Raw genomic sequence first — 18,771 nt, 5'->3', positions numbered from 1 at the left:
ACTACGCCCGCCGAACACTTGACATACACATGAGGTATTTCCTTACTCTAGAGAAATTGGGTTACAATTTTTGGGGGACTTTTTCTCCTATTACCCCTTGCAAAAATAAAAAACTGGGTCTACAAGAACATTAGAGTGTAAAAAAAATTAAGATTTTGAATTTCTCCTTCACTTTGCTGCTATTCCTGTGAAACACCTAAAGGGTTAACACACTTTCTGAATGTCATTTTGAATACTTTGAGGGGTGCAGTTTTTTATAATGGGGTCATTTATGAGGTATTTATAATATGAATGCCCTTGAAATCTACTTTAAAACTGAACTGGTCCCTGAAAAATTCAGATTTTGAAAATTTTGTGGAAAATTGGTGCTGAACTTTGAAACCCTCTGATGTCTTCCAAAAGTAAAAACATCTCAACTTTATGATGCAAATATAAAGTAGACATATTGTATATGTGAATCAATATATAATTTATTTGGAATGTCTATTTTCCTTACAAGCAGAGAGCTTCAAAGTTAGAAAAATGCTAAATTTTCACTTTTCATCAAATTTGGGAATTTTTCACCAAGAAAGATGCAAGTATCGACAAAAATTTACCACTAACACGAAGTAGAATATATCACGAAAAAGCAATATCGGAATGAAAGGTAAAAGCATCCCAGAGTTATTAATGCTTAAAGTGAAAGTGGTCAGATGTGCAAAAAATGGCCGGGTCCTACAGTGAAAATTGGCTGGGTCCTTAAGGGGTTAAGCACTGGTTTTCTGTGGGTCATGCTGGTTATAACATGGCCCAGTGACAGTAAAGACAGATTCAGCTGTTCTGGAGTAAAATAGATGGCGCTGTAGGATTGATGGAGAGTTTGAGTGTTGGTGAATGTGTATGATATAAGGGGGAAAAAACCTGAAGTGCTTCTACAAAAGTAGAAGAAAGTCTTTTTTTTTTTTTTTTTTTTTCCTCCCAGATCATCTCTTGGAGAGTCAGCTTAGCCTCATACAAATAACAAGGTCCTAATCCTGCTGCTTTTTTATTTATTTATTTTTTTAAACCTTTTAATGAAAAAAACAAAATATTACCTACAATACTATATTCAGTATTATACAACGTGAAGAGCAGAAAGATGACTCTGCCTCTCCCCTTATCAGACTGTACATTCCTGAAACCAACCTTCTTCCCTGTAACTGCAGACTGAGGAGTAGACATCTGTTCCCAGCTAGGGGATTATAGGGTTAATAGGCAGCTCTCATTCATTGGTTGTGAAACGTCACATGTGGTAGAATCTGCCATTCATAATACTCTTTCCTCTTCCTCCCTTGTAAATCCTGAAGCCATGGCGTCTGCTGAACTGAGGGACGAGCTGGTCTGCTCCATCTGTCTGAACATTTTTACAGATCCTGTAACCCTGGGATGTGGACACAACTTCTGCCGGGGCTGTATTGATCATTTCCTGAATACACAGGTCAGGGCTCCACACTATTCCTGCCCTGAATGTAGAACAGTGTTTCATTGGCGGCCTGAACTGCAGAGGAACAGAAATCTGCATAATGTAGCAGAACATTTCCGGTCTTCTCAGCCACCTCAGGAGGAGGTCACCAGGATCTGCTGCACTTACTGTGTGGATTCTCCTGTACCTGCTGTAAAGTCCTGTCTGCACTGTGAGACTTCTCTATGTGATGATCACCTGAAAGTTCACAGTAAGTCACCAGAACACGTCCTGACTGATCCCAGCACTTCCCTGGAGAACAGGAAATGTTCTGTCCATAAGAAAATTCTGGAATATTACTGCACTGAGGATGATGCTTATATCTGTGCCTCCTGTCTGATTGAAGAACACAGTGGACATAAGATTCTGTCTCTAAAAGAGACATCTGAGAAAAAAAAGAGTAAAATGAGAAAAGTTCTGCAGAACCTGACCACAAAGAAACAGCAGACTGAGGTGAGGGTCCAGAGTCTGCAAAAACGCAAGAGAATAGCGCAAAGAAAAGCAACTGGAAGAGCCGAAAGAGTCACTCCCCAGTTTATAGCCTTCAGGAATCTGGTGGACAACCTGGAGATGAGGGTCCGGAATGAGCTCTCCAGGCAGAAAGAACAGCCATTACTATCTCATACGATCGAGCAGCTTGAAAGAAAGAAGGACGAGCTGTCCAGGAAGATGAGACACATTGAGGAGCTGTGTAACATGGCGGATCCACTGACTGTCTTACAGGATCCAGACACAGGTGACTTGTGTGATCCTGAGGAGGAAGGAGGAGGCGATGAGGATGCAGGGGGACATAAGACACATGATGTAGATGGGGAGGTGCTTACAAGGATGTTACATGTAGGTATCGTGGATATGATAACATATCTACAGACCATTTCACCTTCAATTGAACAAAAGAGGAAGCGCCACCGCGGAGATCAATCTTCCCTTAGTCACACACAAGGTTCACCTGTGTCGGGTACAGAATATGAAGGCAATAGTGTCATAGTCAGGACTGGGGGTTTCGAAGGGCAGGGAACAGCAGCAGGAGAAGGGATCTATGGGCAGGGTCCGGTAGATATATTACTAGATGTAAACACGGCTGCAAATGATATTCTTTTATCAGATGACCTAAAAAATGCAACCTGGACAGATACAAACCAGAATCGTCCAGAAACAGCAGAGCGATTTCAGTATTCTCAGGTGATGAGCAGCCAGAAATTTACCTCAGGTCGACATTATTGGGACTTGGAGGTCAGTAGCTCAGGGGTGTGGAGGGTGGGGATGTGTTATCCCAGTATAGACAGGAGGGGAGGTCAGTCACTCATCGGACACAATAAAAAGTCCTGGTGTTTGTGGGGAGGGGAGGTGAATACTCAGGAGTGTTCAGTGATGCATAACGGTAAGGAGGTCGAGTTACCTCACCAGATCTGCAGTGATAGAGTAAGGATCTGTCTGGATTATGAGGTCGGAGAGCTGTCGTTTTATGAGATACGTGACACTTTCCTTCACATACACACCTACAAGACCACTTTCGTTGAGCCCCTTCATGCTGCATTATATGTATATGAGAGTTCTGTAAAGAAAATGGAGAGCAGCAGCTATGAGGAGCTATTTATCCGATTCAGCAACCCATAGAACAGGAAGAGCGTATTGGAATAACTCAAACAAGACAATGATAGCATATCGACAGGTCGGGGTACAGACTTCGAGTGTTTAAAATTCACATGACCAAAATTACCAATTGCAAAGCTACCAAGATTTTACAGCAATTGTAATTTTCTGTCCTCATTTAGCTTAAAGGAAAATTGTCAGCTTTCGACATACAACCCCCCCCCCCCCCTGCACTAACCAACGGTACTGGCTGGTAGTGCGGGGGACGCTAATCAATTTGATGCTTACCGTGCCCGGATCCGCCGCGCCGTTCAGCCGTAATCTTCTATTTTTGGTATATGCTAATGAGGTCCTAACTTGCACCGACCGGGCTAGCTGGCACTCTGACGTCAGCGCCGCCCAACTCATCAATATTCCTCCCCTCCCTCCGCCTCTCTCTCTTCTCCCCGATCTATAATGAAGAGAGAGGGGAGGAATATTGATGAGTTGGGCGGCGCTGACGTCAGAGTGCCAGTTACCCCGGCTGGTGCCAGTTAGGACCTCATTAGCATATACCTAAAATAGAAGATTACGGCCCGAATGGCGCGGCGGATTCGGGCACGGTAAGCATCAAATTGATCAGCGCCCCTCCCCACGCACCACCTGCCAGTACTGCTGGTTAGTGCGGGGGGAGAAAGCTGACAGTTTTTTCCTTTTTAGTATGAAACTTAAATGGTAACGTGAAGCCCCTGCCCCCTACATTCAGAATTCAAATACTGCTGTTACTGTGGCCTGGTGGACCACAACAGTAATAGAGCAAAGACTGGATATAGCTCTGGATATTGACGTTGAAGACACGGCACCATTTTCTTTTGTCACCACCATGCTGCTGAAGTCCTGGACACTCGATGTGCTGCTTGTGCCTGGAGATGCTCTTGGGTGCCTCGTCCTTCTCACATCTGGGGTTTGGTCATTCGCTATCATCGTCAGCTCTCTTTTACAAGATAAATGTCTTAAAGGGGTACTCCGCAGCTCAGCGTTTGGAACAAACTCTTTCGAACGCTGGAGCCGGTGCTGGGATGTCATAGCCCGCCCCCTCATGATGTCACGCCCCGTCTCCTCGATGCAAGTCTATGGGAGGGGGCATGACATCCGTCACGCCCCCTCCCATAGACTTGCATTGAGGGGACGGGGCGTGACATTATGAGGGGGCAGGCCTATGACGTCACGAGCTCCCAGCGCCGGCTCCAGCGTTCGGAACAGTTTGTTCCAAACGCTGAGCTGCGGAGTACCCCTTTTAATAAGGGTCTATAGTGAATCTGAGGACTCTGCAGTAGGAAAGAACATTTAATCTTTCTGTGGAATCCCCTTGGAAATGTATTGGCATCTGTGGAGACGGCACATTTCATAGCGGTCCTAGTGTTCGCTTGTATTGCCGGCTCCAGACTCCCACAGACTGTCCATCGAGTGAATAGGGCCTTAGTGTTTTAGGTTGAGCAGTTGCTTTATTGCTGTTTGAATAGAATTAGATTATTTTAAACATTTTCCATTCTTTGTGCACAAAGTTTAGAGACCGTTATTACGGTCGCAGAAAAGCAAAACTTTATAAATGTTGTTCATAGAATAAAAATTCCAAGGGACCATTGTAAGATTAGGAGGAATAATTTTAAAATTGTAGATATCTGCCTCTTGCTTGCTATATGTCGAATCATTAAAAGTAAGAGAGAAAACAAGGAGAGGACAGCGCCTCGCGTGATTCCGTGGGTGTTTTTGCCCACTTATGCGCTCACCTGGGGGACTCTTGGAACAAGCGTATCACCCCTTCATGTGGGGTCAGATGATAGATCTCGGCCTGCAGTCTGCAGGAACTTGGCCGAACGCCTTGGTGGTGGTAGGCAAGAAAAATAGTTGCTTTAGGAAAAGGAAGATATTCTGCAGCGGCGCTTCCCTTGTGAGATCAGTAAAAAGACGACCAGGGTGCCGACAGGGATTGGAGTGGTAAAGAACCCCTTTTAATGATCCGCAGCGGCGCTTCCCTTGTGAGATCAGTAATCAGAGAGTCCGATATGGTATAAAAAGTATTCACATTTATTGTGAATACGTCTTTAAGAGAAAAAAAACAAAACAAGGTGGTTGTTACCCCTTTCTCAATTGCAGGTTAAAAAGGCTGTCTCTGAGATAGCCTTTTTAACCTGCAATTGAGAAAGGGGTAACTTAACCCCGAAACGCGTCTTGCTTTTTTTTTTCTTAAAGATGTATGCACAATAAATGTGAATACTTTTTATACCATATCGGACTCTATCTGATTGCTGATCTCACAAGGGAAGCGCCGCTGCGGATCATTAAAAGGGTTTTTTTACCACTCCAATCCCTGTCGGCACCCTGGTCGTCTTTCTTGAACGGATGTCACCTGACTGCCACAGTGTTCATGGCTGCTATCACTGATTAGTGATGCCTAAAGTAAGACATGTGACCACTAAGGCCACTGAATGGCCATGTGTCGTAATCTCAACAACAGAAAAAAAAAGACTGGGGTCCCCACAGGAGTCTTGGTGGGGGATCAGCGTAGGATCAGAGGGGGTAACTGTTTAATGCATTTGGGGACCTGTTAAATAAATAAAACCTGGATAAGGCTGCATTCACACTACGTTTTGTTAAAGGGGTATTCCAGGAATAAAAAAAACAGGACTTTTTTCTTTCAAGGACAGCGCCCTCCTTGTCTCCACTTTGGATGTGGTATTACAACTTGGCTCCATTCACTTCAATGGAACTGAGCTGCAGGTCCACACCCAACTTGGAGACAAGACAATGATGGAGCTGTCTTTGAAAGAAAAAAACCTGTTGTTTAATTCCTGGAATACCTCCTTTTTAAAGTAAAACAGTCACTAAACCTGATACACCGGGTTATAGTGTGGGTGAACAGGAGACCAATGTGGGATCTCGGACCGATATACATACCTGCAGTCCGGCAACCGGTCCCTCTGAAAGTCCACTTCTTCCTGCGATGAACTGCGCGCTGGAGGCGGGCCGACCGGCTGGATTTAAATATTCATGGGCGCTTGTGCCTACTGAGCACTCGCATGACCAGCACCCATGAATATTCAAATCCAGCAGGCGGGCCCACCTCCAGCGCGCAGTTCATCGCAGGAAGAAGCTGACCTTTTAAAGGGACCGCGCACCGGACTGCAGGTATGTATAACTGCCAGAAACCCCGTATCTGTCTCCTGTTCACCCGCACTATAACCCGGTGTATCTAGTTTAGTGAAGATGAATGGGGACAGTTTTCCCTTTAATACAGGGACCAGATCTGGCTGGGGGATGTGAAAACCAGGCACTCCAGTACCCCAGCCGGACCTGGTTTTACAGGAGATCTGTAGTGCTTATAACTTACCCCTATCCGAAGGGGATAGGTTGTAGATCGTGGGGGGGAGGGGGGGTCTGAGCGCTGGGGGCCCCCATGCGATCTCCTGTACGGGGCCGCGGCAGTCTTTCGGAAGGACTGTCGTCCCCAGCAGAAAGCTGCGGCAGGCACGCTACCTCCATGTATCTCTGGGATTCATGGAGGGGGCGTGCCGGCTGCCACCTCGTGCGGGAGATGGAACGCCCCCTTTCCTGTACATTGCTGCGGCCCCGTACAGGAGATTGTGGGGGAGGGCCCCAGCGCGCGGACCCCCCCCCCCTGTTCGGATAGGGGATAAGTTCTTAGCACTACAGATTTCCTTTAAGTCTGGTCACAAACCTGGGTACAGGGCAAAAAATTTGTCTGCTCATTCAAATGAATGAGATGGGGGTCAGAGCCGGCTGGGGTACAGTAGCACCCGGTTTTCACATCCCCCAGCCGGATCTGGTCCCCGTATTACCGAAGTGTAGTGTGAATGCAGCCTTACTCCTTTTTAAATGATCAGAAATGTAGCGAGCAAGAGGCAGAAATATGTACAATTTTTATAAAATTCCTCTTTATTTTACTAATGCAAAGTTCACATTGGAAAAAACTATATAACCTATTTAACCCCTTGGAATACTTTAAAATCCAAATACCTCCAGTAACCAGTATCTTACACTGTACAGGAAAATACACATTTCTCTGGCAACACTAAAGTACAGAAATGTGTATGATACGATTTGGACTTTATTGTTAATATTTGAAGACTGGATATGTTTGTTTAGATTTTTTTTTACGCTTGGTGTTTAGATTTTTGTTCTTTCCCTATTCTGTATTAACAAGAGCAGCAAAACGTATGTTCAATATTATGTTTCCATTGCTCTAGCCTGGATAATATATTTTTTTTTGTGTGTTTAATAAATTTAAAACTAATATTTCAAGCAATCGAGAGTCCTGTGGCATTATAATTAATTGCATTGGGTGACAACAGGAAGTCCTGCACGAGGACCTCATCTATATTGTGTAATGCAGGAGGTTCACATGTGATGCTACAGTCAATCTCGTTCATTTCGATGACCCTCTACAGCCAGTATGTAGCTGTAGTGGTAACACATCTGTGTCAAGTGTGATAAGGAAGTACAGAGACCTTTTAGCGACCACAAAAACATTGGTATGGGGACGGGATGAACCGTAAGAATGTTACGTTTTTATAATTTTATATCACCGTGTAAATGATCATAACGAAGTAGTATATACAAAATAGTGGGGCCCATACCAGCCGACTTCCGAACCAAAAACACCTACCCAGGATTGACTCTTACCCCAGGATTACCTACTAAACCCGCAGTGGTGGGTATAGGAAACCTTTGTCATCCCGAACGTAACTGGACATGAAGGGCAAGGACATAATCAAGGCATAATGGGAGGCATGTGATTAGTCGTATTTTGCGAGCATTGGGCCTGGGAGAGGAACTAAGTCTCTAACGAATTTAGTCAGCACTTCCAATGTTTGTAAGCTAACTCAGTGGAGGGCACCACAGAATTCATCAGAGTCTTCAACTTAGTAATGGTCGAAGGCCTCGGGTCCATCCATCGAAGGGCAATTGTCTTCCTAAGGAGGGACAAAATCTTTTGTGGGAAGATATGAATGTGATGGGGCCATATCTCCCCATCCATCACACCTGGTGGTGGTAGTGGTATTGGGGGGGCGCAGGCCACAAAACATGTCAGGCCACCGCTCTAGTAGTAATGATGGTCAGGGCAGCGGGATCGGCCGCCGCAGCGCAACAATTAACAGTGAGTATGGGATTAAAATCGCTGCCTATAAGGAGCGTAAGGGGAGCAGTGCACACTGCACTACATTATGCTGCAGCAGCAGGAAACAGGTCCATTATCTTTATCCCCAGCAACGGCTCTTTAAAAATCTGTGCAGGGCCGGACAGTCCAGGGGCTTCAGGGAACAGACAGGCACGTCTGCTCCAAGCCCTTGACAGGTCCCTGCGTCTGACCCCACGCCATCACCGGCAGTGTACACAGGAGCATCACCCTCCTCACATTTTACCAGCAGCACTGGAGAGTGAGTGTACATGCTTGGGGAGCAGTGAGGAGACCGTGCATGAATGGAAGGATGGGGGGTGTGTGTGAGGAGACCGTGGGGGGGGGGGGGGGGGGGGGTAAGGAGACAGTGGATGGATGTGGAGGGTGAGGAGACACTGGATGGATGTGGAGGGTGAGGAGACTGGATGGATGGGTGAGGAGATGATGGATGGATTAGGAGGGGGAGGAGACTATGGATGGCTAGGGGGTTGTTGAGGTTACTGGATGGGGGGGATGTGTTAAGAGAAATAACGTGCAGTGTCCAGCTTGCCCATAACTCCCCACTGCATCTGGGGCTGGTGAAGGGCTACAACAATAGCACAGTATAGCAAAAGAAGAGCTTGTCCATTGCAGAACGCGCAATTGTCTACAATTTTTATTAACTCCTTAAGAACACACGCCATTTATGTATGGCGCTGCATAGCGTTACTTCGCGCACAGTGCCGTACACTTACGGCTCGGCAGTGATGTGAGCGCAGGAGCTGCAATTGTTTCATTCGCGGCAGGTCTCTGCGGCTGTTGGCAGCTGCAGGCCCGCCGGTAATGGCAGATATCAACGATTGGGCTGATGTCTGCCATTTAACCCCTCCGATGCCGTGATCAATACAGATCGCGGCAGTGCGGCACTTAACCCCTTAAGGACCAAGCCCATTTTAACCTTAAGGACCAGGCCAATTTTAATTTTGCGTTTTTCGTTTTTTTTTCTCCTCGCCTTCTAAAATCCATAACTCTTTTTTTTTTTTATATTTCAATCTACAAACCCATATAAGGGCTCGTTTTTTGCGTGACCAATTCTTCTTTGTAATGAAACCTTTCATTTTACCATAAAATGTACGGTGAACCCCCCCCAAAAAAATTTTTGGGGAGGAAATTTTTATGAAAACCACAATTTTGCACGTTTTGGAAGGTTTTGTTTTCACACTGTACACTCTACTTTAAAAATGACGTGTTCTTTATTCTGTGGGTCAATACGATTTAAAATGATACCCATGGCTAGATACTTTTATATTTTTGTTCTGCTTAACAAAAATCTAAAACTTTTTGTACAAAATCAGTAATCTAAAATCGCTACCACACTTGCATGTATAAAACTTTTAGAGAATTTTTTTTTTTAATAAATTGTGACAAAAAAGCAGCATTTTTGGACTTTTTTTTTTTTTTTTTATGTTTACGCCATTCACTGTACGGGATCATTAATATTATATTTTGATAGTTCGGACATTTACGCACGCGGCGATACCAAATAGGTTTATTTTTTTTTTAATGTTTTACGCTTTTTGGGGGTAAAATGGGAAAAACGGACTATTTTAATTTTTATTGGGGGAGGGGATTTTTCACTTTTTTTTTCATTTTTTTTTTTTACACTTATGTCCCCATAGGAGACTATCTATAGCAATCCTTTGATTGCTAATACTGTTCAGTGGTATGCATAGTACATAGCACCGATCAGTATTATCGGCTATCCACTGCTCTGGTCTGCTCGATCTCAGAGCAGAAGACCCGGGAGACAGCCGGAGCCAGGTGACGGGACCTCCGGCCGCCATGCTGGACGATGGGTTCTGTTTAAAGTACCGCACTGCCTCAGATACCGTTCCGATGCTCGCGGCCATACACAGGACGTAAATGTACGTCCTGGTGCGCGAAGTACCGCCAAACCAGGACGTACGTTTACATCCGTGGTCGTTAAGGGGTTAAATTGGCTGATCTGAGTTGGCTACATCTACTCAGAACTCACCTGATGTGGTTACGTTTCCCTATATAATGAAATTCTTTCTATGGAGTAATGTGTATGCTGACACCTGCAACGCGCCACATGACTTTCCTTGTCCTGATGTTGGCTTTTGAACAATAAATTGTTGAAGATTGCGCGTTCTGCAATGGACAAACTCTTCTTTTGCTATGTATGTGTGTATGATAGGCTAAGTTCAAATTGCCATTGTCTTCGGTCCTGTTTAGGGCTTTTTTTTTTTTTTAAATTTGAGGAGGATGGACCCTTTAAATAGGTCAGAAGACAACTGACAATGCCGGTTTCAATGGACCCCATTCAAGGGATGGGGACCTGGTAGTTAAACCAAGTTTAGCAAGAAAAAAAATAGCGCAAACAGCAAAAAAAAGCGCAAAAAAAAACACACATAAAAGGACTTTGAACAGCAATACAATGATAAATCTCCTCCTACCCCCCCCCCCCCCCCCCTTCCTTATCTGCAGCTCACAGGAAAAGTGGTGTGTCCTGGACTAGGATTTTACTGATTTTTTTTTTTTTCCACCAGCAAAAACGCCAGAAAATCTACCACAGCTTTTACACACGTTTTGGCAGTTTTTCTTGCGTTTTTCCTGTTTTCGCAGGTGTATGTAAAGTAATTTTTGTACCCTGTGGTAGTTTTTTTTTTTTCACTGCCTTCAGGGTACCACTCCATGGGTTGGATGCAGAGCGCCTGGCCCATGGAGTGTAAGGAGGGGAGGAGTGATGAATAGCATATACATATACAGGGTACAGAGCATCACTACTTGCCTCTACCAGCTGTATAGTATACTGGGGTGTATGTACCCATGTATACTATACAGGAGCCCGGCTAGGAAATAGTTAAACCACGCTGCTGCTGTGCAGTGCTGGGTTAACTCTTTGGGCTCTATCCTGTATATAAAGCCATCTACAGTAGGCAGGCTTCCACTTACCACCCTTAGCTTCTTCTCTAGCCTGGTCTGTGTAGCTCCACCCCTAGTAATGGCATCATTAGGAGCAGAGTTACACTGACTAGGCCTGAAGCCAGGGTGGTAAGTATTGCTCTGTTTTCATTATGCAAAATTTTTATTTTTTATTTTAAAAAAGCATAGGGTTCCCTGTATTTTCAGCCTCTGCCAGATAAGAACCAAGTAGCAACAGCCTGATGTTACTAGGGTGGGCGAGGACCATTGTTATTGGCCTGTTACTGCCTAGGCCCAGTAGAGCCATATTTGACACTCCGGGCCTGTTGGTACCGGCTCTTCCTGCCCTGGGGCAGTGGGTGCCAGGTAATAGGGGGTTAGCGCTAGCTGTTTTTGGGGCTAACTCTTAACCCCATCTTAGTAATGGATTCTGTCTACAAGACTACTTCAACTACTAAACCTGAACATTCAATTATAAAAAACACGATACAAAAACAAAATAATAAAAACACTCCCCCACAGCCCTCTAAGCCTTTTATTGAAAAAAAAAACAAAAAAAACCAACGCTGGTCATCGTCGTAGTCCTCCACATTCATGTATCTGAAATGAGAAGAAAAGGAAAACACAAAAAGTGTGAGTACATTTTTTTTTTTTTGCGCTCTCCCCTCGGAAGAGCGCTCATAATACAGTGTATTCCTTAACAGGGAGCCTCTAATTGTTGCTAAACTACAACTCCCATCATGGGGCTGTAGTTAATGATGAAATCTATAGTTTAGCAGACTCTGTCCATGATGGGAGTTATACTACAGGTGCTAAGAGACAGATCGCAATGGGTCTCACTTATAAGACCTGCTGCGATCTGCATTTATCAACTTGACAAGCGGGCGGCACATGCTGCTCCACTGCATCCCCTGCCGGCGGGGAATATACAGCTGATGTCTGCAGTGTCACAATTCATAATGCCTGACTGGAGCCAGGAGCTCTAATTGGTGACCAATCAGGGCTCCTGTCTCCCTGCGGCAGAGATTATGAATTGTGACACTGCAGAGCTCAGCTGTATTTTTCCTGTCTGGAGCCGGCAGGGACAGCAGTGGAGCAGCATGTGCCGCCCTCTTGTTGAGTTAATAAATGCGGGCCTCAGGAGGGAGACCCGATGCGATCTGTCCCTCAGCCCCTGGAGTATAACTCCCATCATGGAGTCTGTTCATTATGGGAGTAGTGGTCCAAACAGTCCAAAAAGAGTCCTGCTGCTAGGGGGATGTGCAAGAGCTGTCCCTCAACTCTGCGGTACTATAACTGTTCCATGATGGGAGTAGTTGTAGTTTAGCAGTGCTGAGGGATGGCTCCTGCATCCCCCGGCTGTCTCGGTAGGGTTCTACCTTCTGACACTTTAGTACTTGACCCATAAGGTGTGTTAGGGCTGGATTGTGCCACAGAGAAAGATCAGGGAGAACATCATTGCATGAGTGAATCTGTTTAGTCACTCTTCAGACCTGAAGGGCCAACTTGTAAAGAGGAAGGAGAGACCCACACCAAGGAGGGGAGCCTTCCATTGGGGCTGCAAAGAGGAAGGGTTGATGAAGCGAGCCAGGTCCTCAAGTCCTTAAGACCATAACAGGTTAATGATATTGATGCAGCCAGCAACTGTGAGGTGCAAAGATCCCCAAATCCTGATTTTCTCACGGATACTGTATAAGGGAGAAGTGGCAGGACATTGAACTCCAGATCCGTAAAGGCCTTCTAATGAAAAAAAATACCCAAGTACTTAAACGATGACACCATCAGCAGGCTACACATCCTGTCAGGCTAAGTGCCCTCCGAGATCCATAATGGCAGATTTGGACCAATTTATGTAGAGGCCTGAGAAAACCACAAATCTATCCATTAACTGGATGGTACATGGGAGTGGAAGCAGGTTCGGACATAAACAACACCATGTCATCGGTATTCGGGCCTATCCTCTCTTTCCTGCTACCCATTGACTCTTCAAGGTACTATGAGTCCAGGCGTATAAGCAGGGCTAGGGGCTCCACTGCCACCGCAAACAGAAGCAAGGACAGGTACAATGGTACAATACAGAGATCTTCTTCCAGAAAATAGGGTCAAACCCGACTCTCTGAAGGACCTTAAGAAGATAAACCCATTCCACTGAATCAAGTTCCTTGGCTGCATCTTATGCAGTCTAGGTCCAATCACTGCCAAGTGCTGTTTCCACCTGGACTGCCACCTGCACTCTCCTAATATTATCAGACCGGAATTGCCAGGGATAAAGTCTGATTGATCGGGATGTATAATGAAGAGAATAACTTTATTCAAACAGTTAACAAGGACTAGGGGGTACTTATCAGATTTCAAGATTACCACTAAGGTGGCATCATAAAGGAAGTTTGGAAGGACTACCTCTAGGAATGCTTCTGTGTACATTTCCCACAGGGCTGGGAGCATGGCCTCAGAATACCTAACATAGAGCTCGAAAGGAAGGCCTTCAGCGCCTGGAGACTTACCCCTGGCCATGTCCGATAGAGCCTCCTGAATTTCAACTAAAGTAATAAAGGGATTCAAGGGACTCACAACTGTCCACAGATAAAGTAATAAGAGTCATATCGCACCTGAGAGGAATAAAGGTTAGCATAGAAGGAGAACTGACTAGCAATTCCCTTGTTATCCCACAGAAGAGATCCATCCGAGGCTTTAAAGAGGTACTCCGCTGGTCAGCATTTGGAACAAACTGTTTCGAACACTGGACCCGGCACCAGGAGCTTGTGATGTCATAGCCCTGCCCCCTCATGAGGTCACGCCCTGCCCCTCAATGCAAGTCTATGGCAGTGGGCGTGGAAGCCCTCAGGCCCCTTCCCATAGACTTGCATTGAGGGGGCTGGGTGTAATGTAATGAAGGGGCGGGGCTAAGATGTCACAAGCTCCCGATTCCAGCGTTCGGAACAGTTTGTTCCAAATGCTGAGCAGCGGAGTACCCCTTTAAGTTTAAGGATCGGAGAGGTAGAGGAGCTCACTGGACTGGTTCTCATGCTCAAAGTAGAATTGTTTAGTGAAGAACAGCTTTTGATTCATTTTTTCATTAAGATGAAGCATATATTGTCGGCCCATGGTGAGTCAGTCAGTTTTCTTAACCTTGGAAGGATTTGTAACATATCTGGCCTCCAGGTCTGAGCATTTGGCACCTAACTTCTCCCTCCTGGATGTGTCTTTCAGTGTTTCCCAAACCAAGATAGGTGATCCCTCTGCCAAGTTGTACTGAAGAAAAAACAGAAGCTGGTCAGGAATCCTATCCCGAGGCTCTAATAGGTCTAGCCAAAAGGGATGATTCTGCCACCCTCGGGGACCCCTAGAGCTTGGCATGTATATATCTACCAATATGGGGGAGTAGTCCGAGATAGACCAGGGTGGATAGGAGACATCCAGTACCTGGTAGTACATATAACGAATATATAGAATTGCTACATGCCAGATCTATACAGGAAAGTGCATTCCTACCAATGGTATGGCAGGAGTAAGTGCAAGCAGTAGGGTTTCTATGCCTATAGATGTCAAGCCAGCCAACCTCCACCAGCAGAGAGGCCAGCTCATAGGGAGAGGTGCACCTCTAGGGCTATTCCTATCCAAGGCAGGGTCCAGAACCATATAAAATCCCCTACACATAAAACCCAGGTATGGAGGTACCCGAAAGCAAACGTGACAGCTGTATGAATAATGTCCAAGGATGCAAGAGGAGGGTTATAAATAAAAAAATAGACAAAAGGGTCATTATTAAGAAATAATCAAATCCTGTGCAGAGAGTTGCTGAGTTGCCCATAGCAACCAATCAGATCGCTTCTTACAAGGACTCTGCAAAATGAAAGAAGTGATCTGATTGGTTGCTATGGGCAACTTTTCCTCCGCACAGGTTTTGATAAATCTCCCCAATGGTGAATAGGTCTTTATGCACACATATCGGCTCCCACCTTACAATCTTACGAAATGAGCAGAAGGTTGATTTTTGTCAGGAGTAACTTGAGTCTCCTGGAGTGCAACAATATGTGAATTTAATCTACAAATATGTGTAAATACCAGCGCTCATTTCTTAGGAGAGCCCACCCCCCTGAAATTCCAAGACATTAGATATACTCCCATCATGTTAACATATTAAATGTATATGAAAGCAGAGAACCTGTCCAATAGTCAAGGCCAACTAACATCAGTACGACTAGGGATAAATAGACAGAAGTAACACATGTCAGGTAGGGCGCCCTGGTAGAAAAAATAAAACTAAAATGTGCGGGATGAGGTAAAGACATAGAAACATTGATAACATTGGCACAACAGTACCAGCATAGATGTAATCATGGCTCCATCTAGTGGGGAGAGCCCCCTATTACATGCGATCCAAGATTCAACTAGAATACAATAACAGTAACCAGTAGAGATGGAAAAAAAAAAAGAGGGTAGACAAATAACTAGTACACACGGGGAAGAAAATAGAAAATTGCACTTAACAGGAATCCCCTCCATTCGAGGGGCTAAGGCGCAATAGAACGCTGTAGCAGTCTATGCACTGGTGTGATGAGACAAAAACACTCCTCAGCTGAATTTATATAACACAACAGTATAAACAACAGGTAGTTTTGCTGTAGCCAGGAGGGTTCATAAATAACTCTGGTGGGCAGATAGAATCCAGGGGGAGGATAACAGGGAACCACAAATCTCATCCCAGGTCCCCCAGGTGAACAGGGAAAAATTAAAATCCTGGACTGTTGGTGTGCCTTGAGGACTGGGTTGGGAAACACTGTACTAGCCGGTCCAGAAGACTTCAGTTAGGCATATAAAGAATATAGGTCCTGGTAAAGCCTCCAGTAGCAAGGTTGTGGAATGATAAACATTGGGAAGGGAAACCATAAGATGTCCTCCGGGGGAGCAAAGATAATTCCCCTTACACAAAGTAGTAGGAAACAAAGCGAAACTGCACTCAGTGAGATTTTTTCTGTCTTGCCAGTCGTCAACCTCCCGCAGTGTAGAAAAGAAGATTGCTCTATTGCCATCCACCACTCTCAATCTAGCCGGGTAAGCCATGGAGTACACTACACCCTTCTGTCTAAAACAGACTTTGGTGGATGCAAAGGTGTCCCTGCTTCGCTGCAAGTCCAATGAGAAATCAGAGAAAATGGACACCTTAACATTGTTGTAGGTGACATCTTGAAGACGGCCAGCAGAGCGTACAACCAGGTCTCGGTCAATTGAACAGCCTCGCCAGGAGGGGCCTCAGAGATAGGTGGTTTGGCAGGGACATGGTGTGCCCGCTCCAAAGCAAAGGCAGGGAAGAAGCAGACATCCGAGAACAGTTCCTTGAGCCAGCTTTTAATAAAAGCCCCTGGGGTCTGACCTTCCAAGAGTTATTACGGCATAGTTGGTTTTCCAGATGATAATTTTTCTGCCTGGTTTGTTTCAGTTGGTTCTGAAGAGTAGTAAGAGTCTTTGAGATTCTGGCTCTAGTGTCTGCTACAGTTGAGACCTGGGTCTCAGCTTGTGTAACACACTCCTGGAGGTTCTGTTGTTCTTGCCTTAGCAGGTCAATGTCCATTTTCATTTCCTCCATCTTGCACGTTTGTGATGTTTTGCAGGCCTGTATAGCCTGAAGGAGAGTGTCACCTCCCTCAGGATCAGTTTCGGACCCTCTACTGTGTCTTCCTCAGGGAGAGGTGTCCCTTGTGCTGCTGCAGCCTGAGAGTATGTGTTTGCTGCAGCATGGCCAGCGCCATCTTGCTTTTCAGTGCAGGGGAAATCTTGCAGCCTCTCTACCACAGAACGGTCCTATCCCAGATGCTGATCGGGTTTAGGCGGCATATTGCGGCTACTGGAGCTGGTTACGGGTTTCAAGGAATACAGGATACTGTGCAGGAGAGGTAAATTGCAGGCTCTGACTGGGAGCCCTTACTATGTGTGACCGCTCATCTCGAGCTCCAGGCCATACCCCTGGACAAGCACTTTTTAAAGGTAAATATAATATGAGCTTGACACTGCTTAAAGGGGTACTCCGCTGCTCATCGTTTGGGAGCTCGTGATGTCATAGCCCCGCCCCCTCATGATGTCACGTCCCACCCCCTCAATGCAAGTCTATGGGAAGGGGGCGTGACAGTCGTCACGCCCCCTCCCATAGACTTACATTAAGGGGGCGGGCTTTGACATCATCAGCTCCCGGCGCCAGCTCCAGCGTTCGGAACAGTTTGTTCCAAATGCTGAGCAGCAGAGTACCCCTTTAAGCACTTTATATACTTGAGAACCTGTGCTGTAATAGTACAGTGAAAGGAGCTTTTGATTTCTAACCTGCACTCATGTGGTGCCTGCAGTTACTCTCACTGTATCTAAACACAAATGGTGACAGAACAGTGCTGTAGCTGTTGTTGACAGCTCATTGGTCACATGCCCTAGCAACAGACAATAACTGCAATAACATGCTGGTCAATAATATTTGGTCAATATTTGCAGACTGGCCAATGACAAGTTTAAACCCTGGTTATAAGTTCTGATTTCCACCTCTGCTTGAGATTAGTGAGGAAATCAGCTGTGAGGAGATAAGGAAAAAAAATGTACGGTATATAAAGCCTCCTTGGTGCCATTAGATCCCTTGTAGTGCTGATTAGTCCTCCCAGACTTACTTAAACAGAGTAGCCTGCTGGGCTACCGGTTTGTTTGACTCCCATTAAAGTCAATGGAAGTTACTCAAAATGCCAAACTTCTCAGCTTCTTTCGGCTTTCCCTACCAGCTCCGGCCACTGCAAACAGGCTGAAGGTGGCCACAAATAGCAAAGTAACAAAAGTAACCCTTTTTAAGTTTTATATAAATATATATAGGACAGTGGATTTAGCAGACCAAATACTAAAGTAATATTGTGCTAAAAAGGCAACAGTATGGTAATAAGTGTCTGTTTACCTAAATTAAATATCTATACAAAAGTTTTTTTTATCGATGTGCAGGGAACAAGGAATTTTAAATACAATGCCCATTTGTGACCTTGAGGGGTGTAGACTTCTAAACGGGGTGACTTCTGAGGGGTTTGCAATGTTTGCACACATGGTGAAAAAATATGCCTGGAAATCCATTGTAACACTCACGGCAGTAGTGGATCCGCTGTACCTGTGTGGAAGATAACGTGGGCCAAACCAGGGAGCGGAGTCTAAGGTGCCGCTGGTACGACTCGTCCACACAGGTTGCTGAGATGAAACTTAGCACTGGAGGGATATGGAAACTCGTAGTCTGGATATCAGAAGGTCAGGGCAGGTGGCACAGGTGCGTGGTCAGGAACGTAAGAGGAGATCAGAAGGCAGGCGGCACAAGAGCAAGGTCAGGTCACAGAGCAGATAGGTCAGAAACACAGGGCTATACAAAGTACACCTTCTCTTAGGCACAGGACACACAAAGATCCGTCAAGGAATAGTGGGAGGTGCACATACTAATAAGGGAGGTACAGGTGCAAATCATAATCAAGGGCGCACTGGCCCTTTAAATCTTAGAGCACCAGCGCGCGTGCGCCCTAGGAGGCGGGGACACACGCGCCGGCGATGCGAGAGCACAGGAGGGACAGAAGACAGGGAAGGTGATTGA

General features: G+C 45.5%; 1 protein-coding gene across 1 annotated transcript in view; it reads left to right on the top strand.

Moving 5' to 3' along the window:
• LOC130367512 (uncharacterized) overlaps positions 1–18,771 on the top strand; it is a 40,095-nt gene that overhangs the window by 15,226 nt on the left and 6,098 nt on the right. Inside the window, exons 4-7 of the mRNA XM_056569934.1 lie at positions 1,326–3,086; positions 3,799–4,016; positions 16,273–16,352; positions 16,862–17,071. Coding sequence (XP_056425909.1) covers positions 1,328–3,086; positions 3,799–4,016; positions 16,273–16,352; positions 16,862–17,071 — 2,267 coding nt within the window. The 5' untranslated portion in view covers positions 1,326–1,327. The remainder of the gene's footprint in view (positions 1–1,325; positions 3,087–3,798; positions 4,017–16,272; positions 16,353–16,861; positions 17,072–18,771) is intronic.

The sequence above is a fragment of the Hyla sarda genome, chromosome 4 (assembly GCF_029499605.1).
Source record: "Hyla sarda isolate aHylSar1 chromosome 4, aHylSar1.hap1, whole genome shotgun sequence".
NCBI lineage: Eukaryota > Metazoa > Chordata > Amphibia > Anura > Hylidae > Hyla > Hyla sarda.
Note: the sequence above shows the minus strand (reverse complement) of the source record. Positions and strands in the feature narration are given on the sequence as shown.